Genomic DNA, 26,001 nt, shown 5'->3' with positions numbered 1-26,001 from the left:
TCGCGACGCACGCCGGGCAGGCCGGCCGCTGCGAGCTTTATGATCGAAAGAGGGACCGAGGGCGCGGGGGTGGCGACAGCGGAGGGCGTGGGATGGGTTAACAATGCGCGGGAGCGAGAAGGAGAATGTCAAGTGGACATTGTTGACGGTGACAATGCCGCTGAAATTGCCGGAGAACAAAGAGGTCTTATGATGACGCTGCTGGCGAGCGAGCGAGCGAGCGAACAAGCGAATTGAGCGAGTTGTTCGTGGACAGGGACTTCCCCTACACTCTCCTCCACGCTGGTCCGCTCTTCGCGCACCCCTTCCCTCACACCCTCGACCATTTCCCTTCCACCCATTCCCTCGATCTCCGTTCGTTCGACGAAGAGGGAGATCGGCCGCCGTCTTCGTCGCGCGAGCGAATTCACAGCGGCGTACCCCTTGTGTATCGCATGGCATTATAACCGTCGGCTCTATCGCGACGCCTGCGTCGATACTCGTGAATTAAGCACCTTGATCCATTAAGGACCGGTGTGCTCCCGTGTGTTCTAAGTTGACGATACTGTTTGGCGTTGTTTTAACGCCGCGGCCCGACGGCGCGCGGCCGCCTAACGCGCTCATGCGGCGGACGAATAATCGCTTTAACGCGCGATCGAGGGGTTTAATGCGGCGTCGAGGCCGTCGAACGATTCGGGGATGAAACGTGTATCGACGAGGTGTGAGGATTCTTAAATACTATGCGCAGTTTCATTTCTTCCCATTGAGGATCGAATCAATTCTATCGCGCGACGTTCGGGAACGTCTGAAACGTACCCGAGGAAATCGCACGGGTTTTAGGATCGTGTAAACAGGGACTCGCCTCCGGAAGATTCGGAATTTTTCAAAAACATATTTGTCAATCATCCCCCCGGCCGGAACGAACGAATATCGGAAGCACCGAAAACTTGGATGCCGAGTGTGCGACACGCGTACATTTCTGGCCGACTGTATGTATATCCGCGACAGGAGCAGAAACGCCGAGAGACAGAGAGGAGGAGAGTTTTATATACGTACATACAGATGTATATACGTGCAGGTATACATCGCCATCGTTCCGTGCTTTCATTCGTTCGCGGAAAGAAGTAAAGAGCTTTGTCGCCGCGGCATCAAAAGCTTGAATGACGCGACGATGAAAGAAGGAAGTATCGGTACAAGAAACTGCACAGTGAATACTGAAAAGAATGTAGTCACGGGAAGAAGCAGGAGGAGGAGGAGGGCGGACGGGGAGCGAGCCGGGGGAAGGAGTTAAAAAGGAAAGGAAAAGATAGCGAAAACGGGAAAGGGAAAAAAGGGGAGAGCCGGAGGAGTGTCGCGGGGGAGAAAGCCTTCCAGGGAAAGACCGATAAAAGTTTCTGCCTCGAGACGGATATTGGAAATACGTTCCTCGATCGGTCGCCACGATTTATTAATTAATTCGTCCCTCGTTCCGCGAGACAGTCAACTATCCCGTTCAAAAAAAGAATTCAAATGAAAAACCTCACGACGGAACCGTTCGAAAAACAATCTCCCCCTGTCAGCGGGTGATCCAATTAAAACAAGCTTCCCGGAACAACCCCTAAGATCCAGGCGCATCGTTGGTCAGCGCTCGCGAAAACACTGTTCGTGGATTACATCGTTGGCCGGCGCTAGCCGAGTTCTAATAGCCAAGTCAGGTACGCCGGATTACGCTAAACTATTACGAGCCTTCAAACCTAGACCTCACCCCGTGTGTACAGGGTGTCCCGTATTGCCTGGCCCAGTGGAATCACGGCGGAATGACGCGCACTGGAGAAACGAGGCGGGAGAGGGCGAGAGTAAGAGAGAGAGAGAGAGAGAGAGAGAGAGAGAGATAGAGAAGGCTGAAAAGCCGTACCCGTGACAGCGTGTGCAGATAATCGGTACAAAGCCTTTCGTCGAATGACAAAGGAGAGCACTGGCCAGCCTCGTGGTTCTCCTGCGTCTATATGCCAGCGCGTGCATACACGCTCGCATTCAGCCGGTATTATTATACTGGGTGGCGGCGTGTTACCGCCGAGAGGCCCAGTTTCGGCGGCTTTATTCCATTCGTGGAAACGGGACGCGGTTCGCCGCGGCATTCCGCCCCGCTTTGTCGCGGGACCGAGCGAGACCGGTGCATCATCGCGGGCACCGATGTGACTCTTCTTCGCCCCGAAAACTTCGTCGCCTTTGTCTCGCGCGAGACCGATCGAACCTTCGCCGAAGGTCGTTGATCGTTGGAATCGTTCGATTCGAATCGAAAAGCGCGGACGCTCGCTGACGGGACGGGCGGCCGCGTTACACGGCGCTACATCTTACTTCGATAAAAGTCGCGGAAGTCTATTAATCACTGGAGCGCATTGTGACATTCAACCGAGCCGGCGTTCACCGCTCCAATATTATCGATACTCGACAGCGGGGTCGGCATCCGCGTCTATTGAAAGAGAGTTTATCAATAGAGCGCAGGACACTCTTGCTGTATCCGCCTGTAAAGCGGGCTCTAAGCTCGCCGACTCCACGAATAACCTTCCGGCACTCCGGCCTCCGCCTCCGGCTACAGATTTTTCATGCCGAGATCCACTAATTTCCTGTCCACGGTCCGCTCGGACAATTGCTATCGCTTGAACCCTTGACCGCGCTTGATTTATCCATCCCCGATTACGCCTCCGCGGCTTAAGGATCGCGCTGAAGCTTCTCGCCGCGAATAAATAGCGACCCATCATTTAGGGTAGTTCCAGCGTCCGAGCACGTGCGGAAAAAAAAAGATTTCCAGGGTATCAGTGGGATCAAATACTCGGCGCTGATACGGTCGGGAGGATCCTGGCAGGAGATACAACTGGATAGCCTAAAAGCTACTTTTCCTGATGCTCCACTCCGATTAAGATTAGAAGTCTAGAATAGCAGACTTCGAAAATAACAGCTGGTTTAGATTATCCTAGACGCGCCTGTTGTCGTACCGAAGAAACTTCAGGAGATTCACATTCGTATAATCAGACGAGCACACTTTTAAAGTCTAATCGAAACGCAGTAGAATGGCGCGCTCGTGATCAGACGAACACCAGTTCCTAGCCCCCTTCGGTTTTTCCTTTCAGTGAACACCGAATGGACTGGTCAGACACGATTCCCCGGCTTTCCCTCTCTCATGTAATTACCGCGGCGGTTTCCGGCGACAATGGAGATATCAACGAAGTTGCGAGGCGTGCTCGTGCATCGACGTTTGATGCGAGTCGACCGTTAATCCGACCGGCGAGCGAGCAAGCGCAAAAAGACACCGGGGACCGCGGCGGGATTCGCGGGATACACGGTCTCCTGGCCAACAGACGATTCCCTCCACGGTCCAGTTAGACGATACAGAATTAAGCCGGAATGCGCTCTCGTCGGCTAGTACCGGGGCCGAGTACAGCGGGGAATACCGGGCCTACGGGAGCTATAAACAGCGACAAAAGGATACCGAGTGGGCGACGAGCATTGAATGTACGAGAAAGGATTGTACGCCGCCGCCACCGCTGCTGACGATGGTGCAGCAACGTCGCTCTGTTGCTTTCGGCGTACGTGTACGTGTGTCGCGCGCGCTTCACTGTCTGCGGCCTGCTTTTCGGTGTATCCGCGCAGCCGACAGAAAAGAGGAGTATTTTAGCCCGCGTCCATACGAGCCTAGGGACGAAACAATGTAGCCTTTGTGCAAGAAAGAAACGGAAAAGCCAAGCCAAAGAGAGAGCCTAAGAGCGATTGAAATGCCCGGCCGTCTGTCTCTTGTTCTCCTCCCTTCGCCCTCGCCGTCCCGCCCTCCTTACCTACTACTCTTTCCTCCCCCGCGTCTTTTTGCACTCTGCGCGTGTTGTTTCTGCCTTCGTAGCTGTCGCTGCATCGTCCGCTTTGATCGCGGGAGCAACGCGAGTTGGGCTACCTGAGATTTCCTTAAAGACCTTCCGCTGCCCTCAAGATCTAGACTGTACGGTAAAGATTATAGAAACGATTCGGAGCTGGTAGCGCGACTAGTAATGGATTCGAGCAAGATTCGTTAGCGCCCCTCCCGAAAGTCGTCGATGACAAAGGGATTCTTTTTTCGGGCGAACCTTCGGTGGAAGCGAAGCCTGTCAGAATGAGAAAGTAACGACGAAGGCGCGGCCGGCAATAGAAGAGGGGAGGTATGTGCAAGAGGGGCCGGAGTATTGGTAGACACAGATGCGAGGGGTGGTTGCAGGTTGATAGTCAAGACTGCCTTCAGATTCCAGAGTGAAGCATTGTGTCCCGAACGCGCATTGTCCTCCCGTCACCGGGAACTCGACAATGCCGAGTCCGTAAGTTAGTAACCCTACCGTAAAAACTTATCTCCACCCCAAACCATCGACCTCCAGCCCCCGTGATTCCGTTCGATTTCCAACCACCCGCCTACTCTTCCGCTTTTCCGCTCTGCCTCGCGACTTCTGTTCGCTTTTTCCTCCTCGCCCTCCTTCGATCACCGGCCACCAAACTGTTTCGGCTACAACCTACGTTCTTGCTTCTTCTACAAACAAGGGGAACGATCTTGATCGCCGATTCTGCTGGAACTAACAAACTATCACGTCGGAGTATTCCTTAAAGCGCTTCTAAACAGGACTTCGATTATCGTACGATAACGGTTCGAGTGTCAATGAGCGTCGATCGAATTAGAAATGCGATTAAACCGTTCGGAGAGGACTGCGAAACGTTGAGAACAGTCGATCAACGAACGAGTCGAAGAAGTCGATGGTCAGCAAGCGGAGAGACACTCTCCGGTCGGAAGTGAACGTCCTGGGGACCGGATACAAACATTAGGGGTTGGCGGGCGGTCCTCTCGTTGGGACTCAAGTTGCCGAGCAGCCGGACAACGCGTGGTCGCCGGACAAAGCTCTTCTAATTGTCCCCATCAACGACGAAGAATGGACCGCGGGCCTGCCGCTGACAATTTCATTTGTAATTTGCATAAGGCTTATTAAAATCACAATGGACGGTGGACCCACCGGGGATGCTCGATCGAGGTGGCCGCGGGCTTCTTTTTTTGGCCCGCTCGATAGAGAATAATCAGCGGTCACCGCTGCGCCGGTAATTCGTGCTTAATAAGGAGCAGGACTCGGCTACGACCGGCTCGCGATCAATTGCCGCAATCACGGATTCGAATATCATTGGAATTCATCGTTTGCCTGGTACTTACTCATTCGACGAACCGCCTGCGACGCAGTGGTATCCATGACAATATCCACGGAACACTCGTATCACTCACACATCAAACTTCTAACGACCTAAAACGTAAAACGAGAAACGTTATTCCATCGAATACCGAACGTGAACCTTACAACGTTCATCGAAATCACGTGTGACGATCACGAAAAGTTGATTATGGATCGGCGAACCAAGGCGAAGTTTCGCGTTTCGGTTTAACGAATCACACCGAACGAAAACAAGAAAGACGCGTCGCGAGTGAAAGTTAAAACTCTCGCGAACGAAAATGAAAAGAAACCCAACGACCGAGCTCCAAATTCGCGAACCGCGGCACCGATAAGATTTCTCGTTTCCCGAAATGTGTCGCGCACGTGAAAGACGGCGCGGAACTGAACCATCTCAAAACGCTATCATATCGCGCGCCACCACATTCCCCCACCAGTTTCTACCAAAATGCGTCTACGCATCTCTTATTCGCAGGGCGAGGAAAGGATTCGTCCTGGAAAAAACGAAACGCGTGGATCCGGTGACTGTTGCAATCGTTTCCTTTTGTTTGTTTTTTTCAATTCTTCAAACAATTTTATTGAATACTCAGACTACTACAATTGTAAAATAAAGAATCTGGATTAATCTTGCGTTTCTTAAACTAGATATCGTGGTTCGTCGTTGAATGCGAATTCATTTTATCCTTTGGCGTTCCCGAGTGTTTAGTGTTTGACTCTTGGGCATCGGTTCTCCCAGACGCAGACGCGATTCTTGTCGCGAACGTATCCTTCCTTGCAAATGCAGCCGTCGATGCAGCTCCTCTTGTACGTGCAACCAGCGGACTCCCAGGTGTCGAGATTCTCGCAAGTTTTTTCGCACGCCGGATTCCCCGCGCATGAACTGTAAACTTCGTTCTCCTCGCAAGTCTCGGTTTGCACTATATCTGGTTCTTAAAAAAAGCAAATAAACAAAAAGGAAACGTATCCTCCCGTCTCTACATGCGATAGGTAAAGTGCAACTTACTGTAGAGTACCGTAGCCATCGTGATTTCTTGACTCACTATCAGAACGAACGCGATCAGAGCACAATTAACTCGTAAACACTTCATTTTCCTCGTAGAGTCGATGCGAACGAATGCGCGCAACGATCATGGGTCTTTAGTTTAAATAGTGAAACGCGAACGCGCATAGCGATATCCGAATCAGTGCGCTATCAATAAACCAGTTCCACTGCTTGGTGGCAATGGTCTGGAAATGGCGTGGCAGAGAGATAAAAAATAAATTATGAACGGAACGATACACGCACGAGCATTTCCGTTTTCTTCGAAGTGTAAACGGGTTGAAAATCAATTTCAAAAGACGAAGAGAGAAGTCTCTTTGGCCTTGTGGTTTCGTGTTATGTATTTGCGGATCTCTTTGAATTGTACAGCAACTCGTTTACATACAACATATATAAGTGTCTTACTAGGTAAATTACTTGTATGATACCTTAAAATAAGTATTCGTAATAAAGAGCGGGTAGGGGCCAGGTGATAAACAAGTGTACCTAAACAAAACGATGCGGTGGAGAATCCAGAGAGATGTTTGTCGACATATTCTTGAACAAGGGCTACTCGTTTGCTTGGCGGACAGTCTCTTCTTTCGTGACGGCGAGTCGCGACCCGATGGTGTGTCCGTGCACGGTTTTCGTTTTCGTCGAACGCGAAGGATGGAAACGTGGATCCTTGATGACTAAAAGACTCGAAAGGAAAGGATGTCCTGTCCAGGGAGGTAAAGTTATTTCCTTGGAAAAGGAAAGGAAGGTGTCCACTAATCTTGATAATGAATGATAATGAAAAGCCACTCGCAAGTTTGTGAACTGTACTGTGATCGAATACTTCCCTTCGAAGGTGCGTGTTCACGTCTGTAGGCTTCTCTCACTCTCACTCTCTCTCTCACTCGCTTATCATGTTCCACTCTCGGATACTTACGCGACAGTCCCGTGTAAAATAAAAAAGAGAACGACACGACACTAGGATATAAGAATAAGTACTAGAATCGAAACATGTTTAAAATCTTTCCGCTAACGATAATAAAAACAAGGAAAACGAAGGGTTTTATTCTCTCACTCTCTCTTTCTCTATCTCTCTTTGTGTTGCATTCTCGTTCTCGATCCGACATGCACAGTGTTTCTATGAATATTTACTGTTTAGTGTAGATATTCGTGTGCAAGCATGACAATCGAGCGAAACGTCGGCTCGTTAACTTATCGGCCGGCTAGATAAAATGCTAAAGGAAATTGAAAAAAGAAAATGGTTTCCCTCGACCGTCATGACCACAAAGTTACAGTATTCTTGTTAAATATTCTTCCATTCATTATATTCTCGTCTGTGTTTGTTTTCGTTCAGCTACGTTCAAGCATACCGAAAATGTTCGGTACAGCTTTATTTGAGAAGTCTGTTTTTTCACACGTGATCCGGTCAATGTCTAACGTTGAGGGAAACTGTTAATTATTATCACAGACGAAGGAGAAGAATCGAAGAAGCAGCAACGGCAACTGGGAGTTTCTACCAAATCTTAGCGGCAAGGGCTCTCTGCATTAAAACATTCTTGCTTCGCTGCTTCATACGCTCAATGAAGTACTCCTTGCCTTCCAGGTTCTCGTTGTCAGGTCCAACCTCCTCATTCTAGTAACAAACGAGATTTAGTTGGCTCCTAGGTCGCGTATTTCTTGCACGTGTGGCTCATCACCATCATCACCATCATCATTTTATCCTCATCATATGCTCCTGATATTATCATCATCCGGATTATCATGATCGTCATCACGGAGACTGGTTGTTCTTCCGCGAAAGATACCTAACCAACCTTGTTAGCTGTGTCGGCCCCCTCGCCCTCTCCCCACCTCTCGTAGTCATCGTCGTCCCTCTCTTCACCCTCGCTCAAAGGTCCATCTTGTCTCTTGCTGGGAGGTACGTTCGATCCTCCACCACCTTGTTGATGTTCCATCACGTCATCACCGCCCTCGAGCATCTTGTTGATTTTCTCTTTTGCCTCGTCGACCTTCCTCATCGGGTCAGGTGAGTAGCTACGATCGCTGTACCGATCGCGAGAGGCGGCACGACGATCTCTGAAGTCTCGCCTGTCCCTGAAGTCGCGGAAGCCCTGCTTACCGTGGAAGAATCTGCCGCCACGGTTACCACCGCGTCCCCTGCCGCCGCCACGGTTATTGAACCCACCGCCGCGTCTATTACCAAACCGATTGTTATGTTGATTGTTGTAGAACCGGTTCCGATTCTGGAAATTATTGCCACCGCCGCGATGGTTCGGGTTATTGAAGCCTTGGAAACGAGGTTTGTAGTAAGTACCGCGATTGTTGTACGGCCGGAATTGCCTTTTGCGGTAGTAACTCCTATCGCCAGACCTGCTGCGACTACGACTTCTGGTATAAGACCTGGATCGTGATCTGGAGCGTGATCTACTGTAAGTGCCTGACGGGGATCGACTGTATTTCCTCTCGTAACTGCCCGAACGCCTGTTTGAGTAAGATCGGGATCGACTTCTTCGAGGCGACCGAGATCTGGATGAACCGGAACTGGAGGCACTGCGCGATCTACTACGTGAACGTTTCGCTGGACGATCCCTGCTCATTCTCTTGGTCACACCACCCCTACCTGTAGACTCCCGTTTCTTAGGTGTTTGTCTGTGTTGTCGTTCAGCTTCACTGTCGGAGTCCGTTCTGGGTCCTTTGGCTTGATTCTGGTTCTTTGCTGGTGGAGGCGGACGAGGTGGTTCTGGTGGATGACCACCACCACTATTACCACTTTGTCCGATCGGTTGAAATTTGCCACCCAGGTTGTTACTAGAACTGAACTTGGTGGGTGTCGTCTGTGGCGCGGACAGCGAGGTGTCTTTATATGACTGGAATTTGTTTTGCGGCTGTGGTGTCGGATATTTCACCGGCGCTTGTTTCGGTATCGGTGGTTCTTTGGGTAACGGTGGAGGAGTTGGCGCGGACATTGGTTGAGCTTGTGCAGCTCTCTTCTCCGCGAGTTCGCGTTGCATCTGCTTACGGATGTTCATTGACTTTTCCAAGGCAGCGCGCTGCAATTTCTCCTCAAGTTCGTTATCGTCGTCCTCCTCACTGTCCACACTAGGCTGCATCTTTTTACCTTCAGGCGGAACATCTTGCCATTTCTGAGGCATAACGTCCTTTTGCCTAAACATACAATGAGCCTCATAAATAATCGTACATTTGTTGATAAATGCGAAGTTGTTATTGAATCAACGTACCTGGCAGCCTGTGCAGCCTTCCATTTAGCATTCAACGCAGCTGTATCTAGGGTAGGTAACTTTGGCCCTATAACTTCATGAATCAACTGGGATTCCTGCTCGAATATGTCAGTCAACGGTTTTCGTTGAATCTCTGCGGAAAGATCGAAGTCTGCATTAAGTGGAATGTAGCATATAGATTACACCTTCTTTCCTTGAGAATTCAAAGTGATACCTTTACGTTGTTGCGCTGTCATCGGTATTCTAGATTCCCGTTCGTGATATGCCTTCGAAGCCTCATCTCTCTCCCTTTCCCTCTCTCTGCGCAGCTCCTCCTCCCTTCGCGAACTCTCAGCGAGCTTCTCCGCGTTGCTAAGAGGGGAAGGTATGTCATTATACTGAGCTACATACCTAGTAAATATAAAAACATAAATAAAATACGGCGCGTTAAAGACCGCGTTTCCATTCATGTTTCTTTAAAAAATTATATCAAACTCCGGTAACTTGACTAACAGAAACAAAATGCAAAGTTTGCAAAAACATCATCTACACAATTACGTAGAAATAAAACGAACGAGTACAAAATATCGTTAACTGGCTGTGATTCCAACCTTTTCAAAACAGCGGTCTCTTTTTCAACTTTTGCATAGTACGCATTAAGTTTCGACTCCAATTGTTCCAAGTCCGGTAGCGAGGACTTTTTCAACGCTTCCAAATCCCGTTCAAGCTTATCCTTATTCTTCCGTTTCTTTCTCTCTTCCTTCTTCTTCTTCTTTCTACTTTTCTTGTCCTCTTTCTCTTTATCTTTGCCCTTCTTCTCCTTCTTCTTCTTCTTCTTCATTTTTTCACTTTCTGAATGTTTCTTTTCCTTCTCCCTTTCCCTCTTCCATCTAGCCGTTTCCTCTAAGAACTTTCGTACCTACGCACACGATAAAACAAACAAGATCCATCATCCCTTGAATACAATATGTAAAAAAGCTACAGAGATCATAAAATATATAATGCTTACCTTATCTTCGTAATCGGAATCGTCCTTAGTTTGTTCCAAAAACTTCCTCACTTTTATCTCGTAGTCGTCCATTTTATCGCGAGCGTTTGAGCTATACGAAACAGGGGCTATCACGTCGTGAGCAGCCGTAGTAGCAGCCGGTGGATTGTTGTACTGGGCCATGCGCTTGCTTAAAGGCGATAATGATCCTCGATGATCCTTCTTATGTTTGCGCTTGCGACTAGGTGACCGGGACGCCGATCTGGAACTTCCAGATGAAGAAGAACTGCTGGACTCCGAGCTGGAAGAGCTCGAAGATCCACTCGATGACGAGCTAGAACTGGAACTCCATCTCTGTCTCTTCTTCGAACGCGATTTCCTCTCTTTCTTGCGTTTCTTCTTTTCCTTTTTATTCTCACCAACATCGTTCTCCGCCTCGAAGCTCTTGAACGTGTCCAAAGGATTCAAAGATGAAGTCAAGGTCTTGGACTTTATGTACTCGATGGAGTTCCTGGCTTCTTCGTGGTAAGGAGCAATCGCTAGACAACTCTCATACGCTTTCTGCGCGTCTTCATATTTTTTCTCATCCTCGTAACTCCGACCCAAAGCGACCAGAGTCTCCGCCTGATATTTGCGAGCGTTTGCATGAGTCTGATTCAACTTCAACGCTGTCTCGAAGTCGTCGATAGCTTTCTTGAAGCTACCGCTATTGGCGTATCTGCAAAAAGTAATCATACCAAAAATATATATCATGAGTAAGCGTACAATCAGAAAATTTCATGAACCCATTGAAATGTCAGACACTCACAATGCTCCGCGGGCTACCAATCCTTCGACGTTTCGTGGATCTACGGTTAATGCTTTGTTGAGGCATTGGAAGGCCTCTGTATGACGGCCGGCCTTGAAGTGGTCTATTCCTTCAGCAACGCTTCGGAACGCCCACTTACTAGCTTGCGCTTGCCTTAATTCAGACGCATATTCATTAGGTGGGAATCTCTCCCTGCAAAAGTTGCGTCGAAGGATTATAGGGAGGATATCTTTTTTTTTTATTTTAATAATCTAGATCAGAGGAGATCTAAAAAGATTTAATCGCTTACCTCAAGCCAACCATATTGGAATGGTTTTCTTGGCCGAGGCCCATCAAGTCGGACAGATATTTAATGTTGTTGGGGTTGTTGAAGCCAGTACTATTCTCCAACATCACTTCGTACGATTGCCCTTTGTTGTCCATCGCTTTCCTACACCACAAAGAGAGAGGACCGATTATCGAAATGCAAAGATCGTCTTGACCTTTGCCAAAGAAAGGATACCAAAGCTACTTCGTTAACGGTAAAACTAAAGACTTGATAATCATGATGACCGAATCTTCGTGTTCATTTTTATCCTCGTTTCATTATTATCCTGGTAGAAGGTTCTTTAGATTATTGATAATAGGTTTTTCCCTTCAGTCTGTTTTCGACATCTCGTCGTCTTATCTATAGTTAATGTATAGAGTAGTGTACGTATCCTTCGGCTGTTGTTCCTTACACGTGTATTAAACGTGCGGTACACCCCATCATGGTTTCATTTGTCCCTGCATAACAATTTTTTGCATCTCTTCTTTTTCGATCTGCATGAATTATTCAACGATACGACACTAATGCCAAAGATGTTTCAAAGGAAATGGGATTTCTCGTCCGTTCGAAATGAGAGACAGAGTAAAAAAAGGCGTGAAAAACGGAAAAAGAGAAAAAGAGAAAGAGAGAAAGAGAGAGAGAGAGAGAGAGAGTGAAAATTGTAATCAGACACCTCGTGGTATTAGAGTCGATCAAAATCTACGTTTGTACCGTTAACAAGCAGCAGGGGTCCATAACAGGGATAACATTGCAGAAAGTTGGTAAGTTTTCCTTTATTACCAGAGATAATTTCTTATTTATAAATTTACAAATGGTACACAACCTCATTATTATGTAAACTCGTCTCTCACCTTTCATGTACCGCTAAGACGTATATTTCTAGTATTTTGTATCATGTTTGTAATCAGAGGAGTTCTCAACACAAAAGCACACAGCCTATCATCAATCGACGGTGGTTTGGTATTTTTTATAAGTTTTATATTTTTGGTGCGATAAAATAAATTGCATAGCCCTAGGATAGGTTGGGAGCCACGCCTGAGTATATTTTATCTTCCAAGTTGACCAAAAAAATTTTTTTTAGATGCAGTAGTAGTACTGTCGTCTGTTTTTTGCATTTTTGTGGTGTCAATTCAAACATGACATCATATTTTTATATTTTTTATTTGTCAATTTAAGCTGTAAGTTTAAATGAGGCATTATTATGACAAGGCGCGATTCTTTTGAGGCTTAAAGGTAAAGGTTCGGGCGATTAAGATTTTAGTTGTTTGGTCTCCGCTTTGAGTTCTGATTCACATTACCAGAGTCCCTGTTCGATTGCATAATACGATACAGGCGTAAAAAATAGTAATACACAGGTGAATAATAAAATATAGGTATTGATTATATTTTGGTATTAATTATTATTTCAAGTAAAAACATTTAAATGAAATGCCCCGAAAGATGACGTAACTTTTTCGGGAGTATGTTTGCTTTTATTTCCTTAGTTACATTATCGTTCGTTTACCATTAGAGACCAAACAACGATAAATCATTATTATACCTACCGTCTGCAGCACTCACTCTGACCACCCAAGGCTCAACATCTCATACTGGAAATGCAACCTCAAAAGACATTGATGTCATTTGGCGCCATAGTTTGGCTGGTGCTTTGAGAGTAACATATCACAAACGTAGATAGAATACTGTGCGCAACAGAGCCATGTCAACCAATGCTCAAGGTTTGAATCATTTGTATCACATTAGAAATTCATCATCATACTGACTATCAACTTTTACGTTACTGAGAGTGTCTGGCACCTAAATTCATAAAAACGTGTAAGAGGAATCAAATCTAATTTACCTTGTTTTGTTAGTATCACAGTGCGTCTGTTAAATCTCAACTTCTTTCGGCCACCATACTATTTTCCTTACCTTTCTTTTTCTTATCAATAGTGAAATATAGTAAACGAAATACTAAAGATGCAATAAATCTGAACTCTCACAAATTATGCAAGTTACAAACAAGAGTGACTATACTGTCGATAGAAAATGTATTCTGAATGCAATCGAGATAATAATTATTATTCTTTTTATCATTATCGATCCTAAATCTGAGACTACCACTGTCAAAAAAAGGACTCTCCCTGCCTTCACTAGTGCAACAGTGCTCTCAAAATATATTGCAATAAGCATATGATCATAGAACGATGTTTTTTTTTCATTTTATTTCATTTAAAATAAAAACGTTCAGTCAGAAGTGCTATGGATGCATTACAAAACACTTTTACCACTTATATTGTGTTTATGAAATTCCCTACAGTGATATGTTCATGTCAGTATATAAGAGTTAGTGAAGCGTTATCATAAAATGTAAAAAATGTATGTACTTATCCAGACTTCATATGACTTACTTATAAGCTTCTGGAAGATCATCGGAATGGATAAGTCCCATAGGAGGGTGTGGGGCTTGCCCTTCACGGGCGGGTACGTTCATAACTGCAACAACTCGCTCAGCTTCAACGTTAACTTCACTGACTACGACGCAGATGAGATCATTTGCCATGTAGCCTCTTGTAACACCTTTCTTGTCCACCGCCGGCACTGTGGCCGTGTTCAATATTAGAGCCTACATATTAAATAATATTTCATGAAACAATAATGCACTCAAGAGTATCACTATTAATTAAAAATGAGTAGCCTATTCACCTTTACTCCCAAGTCAGTAACAACCCTAGGGCAGTCGCTGCAGTTGCACAGCACCTTCAGAAGAAGCCCAGCCGCACTTTTACCCATCACTTGCGCGTATATAACATCTCCAACCACCAAACTCTGAAAATAATTTGATAATGTATACAAGTTACACAATATTATCTAAGTCAATATATACATAACTATCAATAAATAATTACCTCCAAAAAATTACGTATACGTTGAGATTTCTCCATGGTGACATAAGTGTCAAGGCCAGGCATTGTTGCATAAAATTCTGAAAGTGTATTTGTAGTCTATGAGTTACACAACATTACGCAATAACTAGAAAGCTACATCTGAGTAAAAATAAATTTAATTCCTACCTTCATCGCCCAACTCCTGCTTGATAGGTTCAACGGTTTTCTCCAAATTTGACTTATCATAGAGGGCATCTGCCTTCTTTGCAAGGAATTGTTGCAGCTTTAGCCTTTTCCCTCTATCTCCAAAACTACACAAAAAATGAGCATTTAAATTAATAAATTAATGCTCATTTCTACAACTATAAAATGGGAAAATGAGTATTTCACAATATGTACCTAAGTGTCTTTTGCCGCTGTTGGTAAATCTCAAAATTTGGTTCCTTGAGATTGAGCATGGCCAGCTCGTTTTCGTTGCGTTCTCCTTCCCACACTTTCTGCAACTGTTGGCCATGGTAGTTCAATGCTTGCGCCACAAGACGCGCATCCATTGATTCCATTTTGATTCAGTACTGCAAGCAACCTAGTCCTGCAATACTATGAAAATTGGCAGATTCGTAATGATTTTCCAATTTTCAGTATGCCAAGTACTATCTGAATCAATAAGTAAGACTTAAATAGCTGCCTCTCCGACCGATTGTCCGAAATTGGCATGCAAAAGAGGATCATCGTCCAACAGCCAAGGACACGTGTTTTATTTTTTTTTTTTTGGAATGAATAAATCACTATCTCTCCATAATGTGATTATCCAGAAAATAATTCTGCCATTGAAATCGGCTGAAAGTTCGGTCAAACGCTATCGGCGAGAGCGTATTTGTCTCGCATGAGTTTTTCCGAGTACCGTGAATCATATCTCCAAAAAAGGGTGGTATTCTCTGCGCAAGAACGCGCCCAGACACAAAGCGAATTATCAAAAACCGGTTCCCTCAACGATTTACCTGTAGTCGTTGATATCTCTCCAGCGAATTGTAATCAACGACGATAATAGAACAAATCCGTAGAATATTCTTTATATGCAAGAAAAACGCTTACGCAGGAGGAAAGGCGCGTTATATTGATTTATGGGTAACAAGATGGTCGTCGGGAAGCCGGATTGCGAAGGCTGATGGCGCCATGACGCTCCCAAATGGCCACCTCTTTTATTCCGACGCTCATCCACACCCGTTTTTTTTTTTTTTCAAATCAGCCATACCAGATCGGCCAGAAAAGAACCCGGATTATTACTCACCGTTGCTCCCTTATTATCTTCTGATGATCTGTTTACGCGTTTTCCAATTATATCACGGTCCACTATGGAACATCGTAGGACGATCAAATAACTGCGTGTCTGAGTTTCACCATACGCCGCACACAAGTCACGATTACGCCAGAGCCGGAAACGAATATGCCCGGACACGCCTGCGTACAATCATCGTTCCCCCTCCCTTTACAATGGTGGCGATGCATACGGCATTTCCGGTTTGGCGGTACAATTCAAATCAATGTATTGTTACACAAAGAAACGGATTAATTACAGTTTAACCATTTATGCCACAATAAATTAGAATTTCACGAAGTTTTTATTTGAAGTTTACATAATAAATAATAAAAAGTGATACTAAATTTACACCAGATTAATATTTCTTAAAGACGCTTTGAAGAGTCTATAATCTTTATTAGAAACTATGATTCTTAACTAGAATAATTCAGATATATGTATCCTCTTTGCGAAAATAAATTATTCACCTATTATTATTATTATTGTTCTTAACAATATAATGTTACTTATTTTATTCATATTTGCTCAGTGTTATAGTTTACTTTGTCTTCCTACCTATGATATTAATATCATTAAGATAAAAATTTTATAATTAAATTATCGAACTTTCTTTGATTTGTCTTCAATAGTAACATTCCAGTAATATAGAATTTGAAATGCTAGTACTGCATTTGCAGTCGTAGAGCATATATACATTATTGTCATTGTCGTATCTCCTGTTTCTTGGATAGAAGTAAATATTCTTGCTAAAGATCCAAAGAACAGCATGAAACCAGTTATAGCTGATAACTGGCCAGTGTTTCCATTATTATAATTTGTATGGGCTTGAGAGAACTGAAATATAATATATTAATGATCTATCAACGGTGATTACATTACGTAATCTCACATTTTTAGACATCATACCTTACTAATGAGAACAATGGGTATATTCATTGCTTGGCATGCCCACAGAACGCTTAGTGGGGTCAGACCACTTATAGCGGCAACTACTATACCTACATAAGCAACGAGAAATGTAGTTGCCTGAGCAGTATTGCCATTAAAATGCATCACTAAAACCGCAATCATTAACGTTTGAAGTCCCAAAAAGACTCCATCCCCCCAGGAACTAAAACATATTGGCATATATGTTAGACAACATCTGAAAATCTAATGTTATTCACAGTTCTTCTTACAAGTTATATTACCTAAATGGAAAGCCACTAACAATGCTGTAACATACCATTGCAGTGATAGCAAACACATCTAATAACACACTGAACAGATTAATGCCCTGTACGCTTTTACTTTTTAGAATTTTGACAATTTGTGGAACTTTTACTAGAATAATAATACAATATTAATAAAATAGTGTTATCTAAAGATGTATACCACATAACAACTCTTAATCATTGAAGTTGTAAATTTCAGGAAAATATTCTAAATATGCACATAACAAACGAAAATGAATTCTAACCGAGGAGAGAACCAGCGATAATTCCAAGGCCTAGGAATTTACTGAGCGTCGCTTTGAAACATTCCGCTGAAACATTTTGAAAATTTGTATATTTTACTTGACGATATTCGTATCGTTTTCGAAAAAAAATTCATCGTAATTTCGGTGAAAATTTATCTACAAATTACAAAGGTTCAACGGTCTTAAATTTACTATCAGAAAGAAAGAAATATCGTCTATCGGTCGTGGCAAAATTATCTATTCAACGACCAGGAAGTTCAATATTTCTAAAAGTATCTTATAATTGTAATTTGTTTAAATACATGTGTCTTAAGAAATGTACATAAGTGATAATACTAAAATAAATCGTACCCCACTTTTCCATACAAACAGAGAAAATGATAAAAATAATTCATATCTACAAAAACTCAAGTTTCCCCTTTTTGAATAATTCCCTCGGTAGTTCGACACAATGATCAGACGGTACAGTAGTACCAGACATCGCTAGAAACATTCTTATTTTAACCTGCTATTACGATCTTTTAATAAAGGAATAGTAAAGTAATCTTTAAAAAAGAACATCAATATCTTACCATGAAAGAAATTAAATTCTTCAAAGTACTCTTCCATACATTTTTCCGTAAATACTAAGAGAGCGGCGTTCTTCAATGCTTTAGCCATGTTTGCCACGACACACGATTCGAATCACTGCTTTGCGAAATACGTAAAACGACTTCTTTGATTGCGAATAGGTTACAGACTGGTCACTGTACATTCCCTGGACTTTGATATCGACTGTTCAAATGTCACTGGAATTCGTGGCTGCGGACAAGGTTCTTTAATGAAAGAAAAACTATTCAACCTACAGATGGATACGCTTTTAAGCCATCTAACGATACGACTTGGTAACTAACTGAGCTCCCAGTGATATGCAATCCCAACTACTGATAAGTATAATCGTTGTAGGGCTTTAGAATTATTTCAATTCCGTACTCCAGATTATCAATACGAGTTTGTACTTATCAGACAGAATGGAATTAGCTAAATACATTATTCATATTAGATTTATTTAATCTAATTTGCATTTGAAAAATTAACCAAACAAGTTACGTTTGTCTAATCTGATTCACTGCAACAAGTGCGTACGACAACGATAGAAACACATTATTGAACGTAATACTAGAGAAATACAGTTATCATTAAAGTGTGCAACTAGAAGGTGCAGTTCTTCCGTTGACAGTTGCATTATACTCTGTCGATACCTTTCCTATCCTTACCATGTTTACAAATAACGAAACAAACATTTCGCAAGTGAAAAACTGAATTACTGGTTATCGCAGTCTCGCTCGAGATCAACAGTTTCCATCCCTGCTTATTTAAACGTGATATCCGATACAACTTCACTTCTCGCCGGTTTCAAACGCATCCTGTCACCGACAGTGACATGTTTGTCCCACGGGCCCTTCGTTCCTTCGCAGCTTGTTTGCATTTAGTACCATTTTCAATATTTCAGTGACACGTCTTCGCGAGCACGCTTGGAAATTCTTCCGTTCACGAATGAAGTCGTAAAACCGTATTCTATGATTTCCCACATCATATATCAAACGATATCTAATGGTGAGTAACCGAGATAGAGCGGAGATGTAGATCAATGTTACGAGAGCGTACCCGTGGTCAGTAACAGTGACAAGTTCCAGGCAGCGCCTAGTTTTATCACACGCGACTATCCGTTCGTCGCCGATAAGGGATACGCGTGGGGTCCGACCGAATTCTAAAATAGTACGCCGCTCCGTATACACATGCGGATCCCCCGAGATTATCAGCGCGAAATCGAACTCGTATAATTAGCGATAGGAGGTCGAAGTGATTCGTCTGGCCCGCCTCTTCACGCGAACCAAGATGCGCTCGCATAAGTGGGTCATAGCTTGTGGAACGGGAGCGGTTAGGCCAACCCACGCGATCGCTTTTTCCTTCTTTGCCTGCATTCAGCGGCCGAGAAGTTCCGCAGGGGTGCCTGGTACGCTCCTTCGACCCTCTCCCACCCCTTCCGGCCGTTTTTGCCCTTCTTGGAAACTGGTTGCATAATGGCGATTACCGTGACATTTCAAATTTTCAATTGAAAAAAAAACCGTCACGCGTGGCCCCGTCGCCATCGCCGATCGAACTTGAATTCTTTTCGTCGGATTTACGGAGAATTGTGGAGGCGGACGATTATAATTCAACGTGGGGAAAAGAATTTAACAGGCTCACGGGACTACAGAAGTTTCTTATTGTCGAGCGAGCCCAAGATCCAAGGATTCCGTAATGTGACGTTAATTACGCCCTCGGAGGGCCGCGGTTATGCGATCTTATCCAAACCGGCCGAATAGTTGGGGAGCTTTAAAACGCTTTCAGAGCGCACGCCTGCGGAATTCTAGATTCTGTGCACATACCTAGTGTCTGTCCCCGATGACGTTCAGTCGGAGTTCTGCTTCCGTCTCGTCGGCTCGCCGTTGCCCCCGAGGGAACACGAGCCGCTGCCAATTCGGGGGATGTTGTCTCTGATCATGCGATATCGAGGAAGTTTCTTCGTTGAATCGCTTCCATTCGACACGGTAATCGTTCGTTAAAAACTGGCCATTGAGCCCTTCAAAGCGGACAGAAGGATGTTGAAAGGCAAGTGCGGGGATTCAACAGGTACAAGACGGAATCCTGCCGCCATGTGTTCCCATCGACGCGGCCTTAGTGCCCTACATTCGGACGCATAGAGATATACTTTCCGTCGTACCTTCATTTCACTAGTTCTTTCTCCTTTCGAATCTTTTCACCGCGTTTGTCCAACTTTGCAAGCTGATCCAGGATAAACTAACGCCGACCTCTACGGGCCCGTTCTTCTTCTACCGAGGCGCGTTACGATGAAGCGAAGCTAAACACCAACGGAGTGCATCAGCGCGGAGGGATTCGCGTATCCGTAAGTGCACTACATGAATGCGAACGATGAGGCGCCGTCGAATTTGGAACAGGCCAGCATGGAAAAAGCGGAGAAGAACGAAACTGAGATCATCGAGAATGATACCGCCGAACCCGTAGCAAATGCGACCAATGATACCAATGATACCGCAGACGCGAAAGCAGAAGGTAGACTTCTCTTTTCATCGTCACTTTTCGCGTGTCTTCATTTTTCCATCTGTTACGTGCAGAGAACGTTATACTCCCCATAGATCTGCCACCGACTCTCCACGAACGTTTCATGCGCATCAAGGAAATGGTGAAGGATGCTATCGCCATGCACCACACGTTCATGATCTATGGCAGGGCACGGGTGGTTCGGGAATGCATGCTGAAGAGAGGCTGGTGTGAGAAATTTTTCCGGAAGAATTCCACTGGTATAGCTTCTTTATCTTGAAAATCATTTTCCAATAGGCTCTTCAGGGTTAAAGCTTTCAGAATATCGATCCTTCCAGCCGAACATTACACTGTGAATTCGAGTCCCGTTGTGCTGCTGGCCGGTATCGGCGACTTGAAGGATCAGCAAAGCGAACGGCAACTGATCTCCAGGATGCTCAGCAATCATACCGTCGATTTCCTCTGGAACACAGGATCGGATTGGCCCGGTTGGCCGTCCCAGGACAACAAAGCTACTATCTTCAACAGATACTGCCGAGCAGGATTTACGTCGAAGGTATCTCTGAATTGGCCTCGCTCGATTTCCGACTTGCCCGTGATGCTTGCGTATCGGACGCGGATAATACATGCTTCCTAAGAGACTCGACTGCCTTAGGTGGGCCTGTGTTCGAACGTCAGGCAAATGCATTGGTATTACGAAGCTGGCGTTGCGAACACCCTCTTCCCACGATGCTACAATCTTTGCCAGGGCGATCAGATGCACGCTTTCATAGAGGACTTCCGGTGAGCAGAATCGTTCCTTTGTTATTCCACTGTAGTTATCGGCGTAGTTGATTCTCTTACTGTTTTTCGAACCAACGAATCATCCAATTTGAGGTTTAATTGAATACACACAGGTTCACTGCCTGTCTGAGCCTCTTGAAGTGGCTCGTGGACAAGATCAACGAGGAAGGCGAAAATGCAGTCCGATCGGCGACAGGCACGGTACCACTGAAGGCCTTGGAGTTCGCGATCAAACGGTGCAGCGATCACATCAGCGCCCAGTCCCACGAGGACATCGATCAGGAGACGGAAAGGGTATGGGGTCATCAGTGGGACCAGTTTATCAGCTGGTACTATCAGATCGTTCACGGTCAATCGCTCTTCGTAAGAAACAGTGTGCCTTTTCAAGTAAGCAGTCTACGAGAACCACCGAGAAGTACCATTGAAAGGATCGTATTAATATACCGATCTGAATAGAAGTTCTTTCTGGCGGCGAAGCACATATTAAAAAAGATGAGAAAGTACTGTCCCCAAATGGACATGGACGGCGTGATGAACGTGTGGATCATGAAACCCGGGAACAAGAGCCGCGGACGGGGGATCGTGCTGCTGAACAAACTGGAGGACGTCATGGCGAAGATGAATCCCACGAATAAAACGGACACTCGTTACGTCGTGCAGAAATACATTGGTAACTGGCATTTCCGGCTTGACGATCGATCGATTGAAATGGGAGCGAAATCGTGTTAATGGGACTTCTGGTTTCGTAGAACGGCCGCTGTTGATTCACAGCACGAAGTTCGATATCAGACAGTGGTTCATCGTCACCTGCGCCCAGCCGTTGACACTCTGGATATATAAGTAAATCTCACGACGTATTTATCGAAGGATCTCATACGTATTTTACGGTCGCAGGGTGAAAAGAAACACTTATCGAATAAGCGGCTGCACGCGGGCCAAAGTTGTACCGATTCTTGTTTCGTGTTGCGATCTCGTGCCCATGGAACTTCCGCGGAATTAATTGGCGCATAACTCGCATTCGTCATAATTATCGCGGATCGGGCGGTACGTAATCGTCGAGGATAGCCCGACTTTTCTCCTATATTTAGAGGCGCGCTGCGAATCCAAGGGTGGCCACGGACGAGCCGCCCGCAGTCAATTACCGGTTATAAGCTCACCCCGTACGAAATTGATCCTTTCTAACCCAGTTCGCGTAAATGCTCGCTTGCCCCGGCTTAGCGACGCGATACGATGCGTCAACTATGTATCCCAGAACCAATGACACGTTCATGACCCGCCGATACCGGGGGATCACGGCCGAGCCTTTCAGGAGCGATGACGGAAAACGATCGCGACACGTTCTCGTTTGCAGGGAGAGCTATCTGCGGTTCTGCTCCCAGAAATTCTGTCTGACGAACTTCCACGAATCGATCCACCTGTGCAATCACGCGATCCAGTGCAAGTACACGAATTGCGGCGACAGGGATCCTGCGTTGCCCTCGGACAACATGTGGGACGCGACAACCTTCAAGGAGTTCCTCAAGTATGATAGATCAACCCTTTCGTTGAGATCGAGTTAGCCGTCATTCCGTGAACTCGTTGAACCCCGTTCGCGCTTTTGTATTTCGTAAATTACGGAACTTTCCGAGGGTTTTATCGCGGGAACAAACTTTCTGCGAGAAAGGTGTTGAATTAAAGATAGAAACTTCGACAGGTCGCAGGGGCACGATAAAGCGTGGGACGAAATGATCTACCCAGGAATGAAGCAAGGTTTGGTCGGCTCTCTGCTGGCCAGCCAGGAAGCCATGGACCGTCGGAAGAATAGTTTCGAGCTTTACGGCGCGGACTTTATGGTTATGGAGGACTTCTCCGTCTGGTTGATCGAGATCAATAGCCATCCGGACATGAGTTACTCGAGCAAAGTTACGACCCGCCTATGCCGACAGGTCTTGGAAGACACCGTAAAAGGTGCACGAACTGTTCGGCTTTACTTCGTCAATTCTTATATCTGCGAGTTTCCAGCGTGTTTCCTTTTTACTGTCTCTGAGCTCTGCTTTCGCAGTGGTGATCGATTTCCGCGAGGATAAAAATGCGGATACGGGACAATTCGAGCTGGCGTACAGGCAGAGGATGCCCAGTTGTCAACCGTATCTGGGCGCTGCCTTGTCTCTTCAGGGGACACGGATCACGACGTTCGAGAAGAAGTCTAATTGTTTCAGTCAGGATTCGAAAGTTAGCCTTGCATCGAAGACACCGATGGTACGGTATAAGACTGAAGTTTTCAGGATTTATACAGGAGTTATTGAGGATGATACCGTGTCCTCAGACGTGTCTGACTAAGAAGAAATCGACGATGCATACCCAGATCGGTCCAGTGATCGTCGATCTGATCGAGGAACTGGAGATCCAGCTCGATCAAGAGTTCTACGCTTATTATAAGGTGGAATCGCCGAAGTTCAGACAAGCACTGCCAGCGACCGCGCCGCCGAAACCCCTGAAGACAGCCATACTGGTCGATAAACAGGAATCGACTGTGAAAAGCGCTCCCACGGGAGGCAGTAATAACGTGAAGTCGAAGCCGAATGGTGTAGTCCAGGTAAAAATCTTTCGGAATAAACAGGAACGTTCGAGGCTTTTACTGTTGCCGTGTGTCTCGCAGAATAATCGGATAAACGAGAAGATCGGGAATAACCAGAAAGCTGCGACACGGACGCCAAGGAAATCCAGGACGTTCACTGGATCGACGAATAACAATAGGATGGACTCGTCTCCTGTGAGACAGACGTTGATCTCGAAGATCATGTCCTTCCAGAAGCAATCGACGAAACTCACTACGAAGTCCGATAAGTCTGGCAAAGCGAATCAAGATAAGGTCGAAACATTTTACGTACTTCTTAGAGCTCGTTTTAGTTTCCCGGCTAACTTCCTTTCGTTTCAATCGTTCAGATGATCAAGACAGCTGTACGAGACGCGATTAAAAAGTACAAAAGGAGCGCCACTCTAACTCCCAATACGTCGGACGTGCCAGCACTGCCCGCTCTGTTAACGGTGAACAGAGGGAACGAAGTTACCACAGGGAAGAACAAGAATCGCGCCGCTGTTCCGAAGAAGAACACCCACCAGAAGAAAAGCAAGGTTCTAACCGATATTACAGACATGTACGCCGTCGGCTTGAGGTTGACGAAATAATTGTAAAAAAAAATCGTTTGCGAAGTGCACTCGTTATCAATTGCTCCCGACTACTGTTGATCTGTTCTAGAAGTCTATATTTCGATCGTACTGCTAAAATAGTCAATAAAGAACTGTGCTACCGATCGTTAATGCGTCTATGTTATTTCCCTGCTGTCTAAAAAGAACACCTCGTATGAATGTCCGGAAACAAAGCCCTGTCGATTCTTGCACATGGACTAGAATCCGACCCGTTTAACATTACCACTGATAAATGGCAACTTGATTTGAAATGGCAAAATCCTCCGAGTAACTGTCAGGCAAATGGCGACCGTCTTCGTTCAGAAATCTTTTCTCGTGTTTCATGCTAGACTGCGAGAGAGTTAAACGTTACATGTTCTTTTTATCTTTACTGGTCACGTGGAATGGAGTGCGTAGACTCTTCTTCGACGTATTCAAAACCTGCGTACGCGGTGAACTCGCTAGAAGGGGATACGGGCTTTGATTGCAATCCTATTGATAAGGACAGCCTCCAATGCACATTTTTCCGGCAACCTAAACGCCAGGTACGCGAAATGTCTGTAGGTTAAGCTGCGTCGGGAATTGTGAATCTTTATTTGCGGAATATGACACCTGACAGCTCTCAAATGGTCTTCTACTGTCGTCAGACACTTACACCGATTCTGATAGTGACGTAGATGTACTCGATACCTCTAGACAATCGTCTCCCAAGCTTTTAAAGGAGTCTAATCAATCTGCGATTGGTCAGAGGAGATTCGGAAGTAATAGATGCTTTGAGAAACCTAAAGTAAGATTCGGTGCACCAGTTTGTATCGATTCTGGTTCGAGGAAGCGATGGGTGAAAGAAGGAAACGAAAGTGTTCCGGTGAAGCTGATGAAAAGGAGCACCTGCTCGAAGAAAAATGATCGGGAAAATAAAAAGCATTGTGAGAAATTTAAGGCGGAGCTTGTGACGTGTAGAAATCAGGATTCTGAGCTGACGCAACCTTCTCCAGGTAACACATCGTGAAGAATAGAGATGATCAAATTTATTTGTGGTAATAGAAGGATTTTTGCTTTAGAGAAGCGTTTTCGAGCTGCGAGGGAAGCGAGAGATGGTAAGGATATAGTTCAAGATAGAATTATTAGGAACAAACGCTTGTTGAAAACCGTAAAAGAAGTGATTCATACGATGAACGAAACGAAAATGTTCGTAGAATCTGGACAGTGTATTAAACCGAGTAACAAAGTTGCGAAAATGAATATTGCTGGTGACAGAAAAGATAAAAAGCAACGAAAACACCCCAAAAAAATTGTAAACGATTCTGAAGGGACGGCGATGCAAAGACCGTTCTTCGAAAATCCGAGATTGGAAAGAGATTTGAACCAATCCATGCAGAAAGCAATAAAAAAATACAGAACTTGTTGGAAGTGGAACGAACATGACATTTTTATAAACAAGAAACCAGTTTCTTAGCTCTCCTTTCATAGATGTATTGAACGTGAATATATAACCGTATCGAACCCCGTTTTATCGATCGTCAAAACGTAGGCTAGGGATGCCAGTTTTCGCGTGAAAGCATGTAAAATTTACCTGTGAAAAAAGACTGAAATAAATAAAAAATGTTAAGATGTATGAGCTCGTTATTAATTACTAAAATGCAATATGCTACACCAAGGGAATTCTTTTGAAAATGAAGAATGCTCGACAGGGGACCAGCGTTTGATCGATTCTAACCATGGCTTCCCATGTATTCCAGAGAAAATTACAGGATTTAAGGATAATGAATACGAAACGCAGAGTCAGAATTGCATAAAGGTAATTAA

General features: G+C 45.0%; 4 protein-coding genes and 1 long non-coding RNA gene across 11 annotated transcripts in view; 1 reads left to right on the top strand and 4 right to left on the bottom strand.

Moving 5' to 3' along the window:
• Positions 1-5,553, bottom strand: part of LOC143175071 (uncharacterized) — a 172,064-nt gene extending 166,511 nt beyond the window's left edge. Inside the window, exon 1 of the long non-coding RNA XR_012999690.1 lies at positions 5,171-5,553. This is a non-coding gene — a long non-coding RNA (uncharacterized LOC143175071). The remainder of the gene's footprint in view (positions 1-5,170) is intronic.
• A 180-nt stretch (positions 5,554-5,733) lies between these two features.
• LOC143175070 (serine protease inhibitor) lies at positions 5,734-6,420 on the bottom strand. The gene is made up of 2 exons (XM_076372089.1): positions 6,187-6,420; positions 5,734-6,112 (listed from the first exon to the last, which is right to left on the bottom strand). The coding sequence occupies exons 1-2, from the start codon at positions 6,269-6,271 to the stop codon at positions 5,886-5,888; spliced, it is 312 nt and encodes a 103-aa protein (XP_076228204.1). The 5' UTR covers positions 6,272-6,420; the 3' UTR covers positions 5,734-5,885.
• Positions 6,421-6,545: 125 nt separating this feature from the next.
• Positions 6,546-15,836, bottom strand: LOC116430277 (uncharacterized). Of its 7 annotated transcripts, none has more exons than XM_031984169.2 (14): positions 15,672-15,836; positions 14,783-14,980; positions 14,570-14,694; positions 14,405-14,481; positions 14,202-14,324; positions 13,907-14,121; positions 11,499-11,639; positions 11,210-11,401; positions 10,423-11,119; positions 10,025-10,332; positions 9,649-9,824; positions 9,435-9,585; positions 8,010-9,360; positions 6,546-7,828 (listed from the first exon to the last, which is right to left on the bottom strand). In XM_031984169.2, the coding sequence occupies exons 2-14, from the start codon at positions 14,941-14,943 to the stop codon at positions 7,709-7,711; spliced, it is 3,837 nt and encodes a 1,278-aa protein (XP_031840029.1). In that variant the 5' UTR covers positions 14,944-14,980; positions 15,672-15,836; the 3' UTR covers positions 6,546-7,708. The 7 variants fall into 7 exon arrangements, with proteins under 7 accessions (XP_031840029.1, XP_031840031.1, XP_031840033.1 ...); XM_031984171.2 differs by having other exon boundaries at positions 9,435-9,567; XM_031984173.2 differs by having other exon boundaries at positions 9,649-9,785.
• Positions 15,837-15,983: 147 nt separating this feature from the next.
• On the bottom strand, positions 15,984-18,047 carry LOC116430275 (mannose-P-dolichol utilization defect 1 protein homolog). Its single transcript, XM_031984168.2, has 5 exons — positions 17,733-18,047; positions 17,161-17,226; positions 16,892-17,024; positions 16,608-16,812; positions 15,984-16,535 (listed from the first exon to the last, which is right to left on the bottom strand). Exons 1-5 carry the CDS (start codon positions 17,818-17,820, stop codon positions 16,299-16,301), a joined length of 729 nt encoding a protein of 242 aa, XP_031840028.2. The 5' UTR covers positions 17,821-18,047; the 3' UTR covers positions 15,984-16,298.
• Positions 18,048-19,586: 1,539 nt separating this feature from the next.
• On the top strand, positions 19,587-24,459 carry LOC116430279 (tubulin glycylase 3A). Its single transcript, XM_076372095.1, has 13 exons — positions 19,587-20,256; positions 20,319-20,504; positions 20,583-20,800; positions 20,900-21,027; positions 21,141-21,414; positions 21,484-21,697; positions 21,777-21,867; positions 22,379-22,549; positions 22,721-22,974; positions 23,069-23,265; positions 23,333-23,602; positions 23,666-23,878; positions 23,953-24,459. The coding sequence occupies exons 1-13, from the start codon at positions 20,103-20,105 to the stop codon at positions 24,193-24,195; spliced, it is 2,613 nt and encodes an 870-aa protein (XP_076228210.1). The 5' UTR covers positions 19,587-20,102; the 3' UTR covers positions 24,196-24,459.
• The last annotated feature ends 1,542 nt before the right edge of the window (positions 24,460-26,001 follow it).

This window comes from Nomia melanderi, chromosome 1 (genome assembly GCF_051020985.1).
Source record: "Nomia melanderi isolate GNS246 chromosome 1, iyNomMela1, whole genome shotgun sequence".
Lineage (NCBI taxonomy): Eukaryota > Metazoa > Arthropoda > Insecta > Hymenoptera > Halictidae > Nomia > Nomia melanderi.
This window is presented reverse-complemented; position numbering and strand designations above follow the sequence as displayed.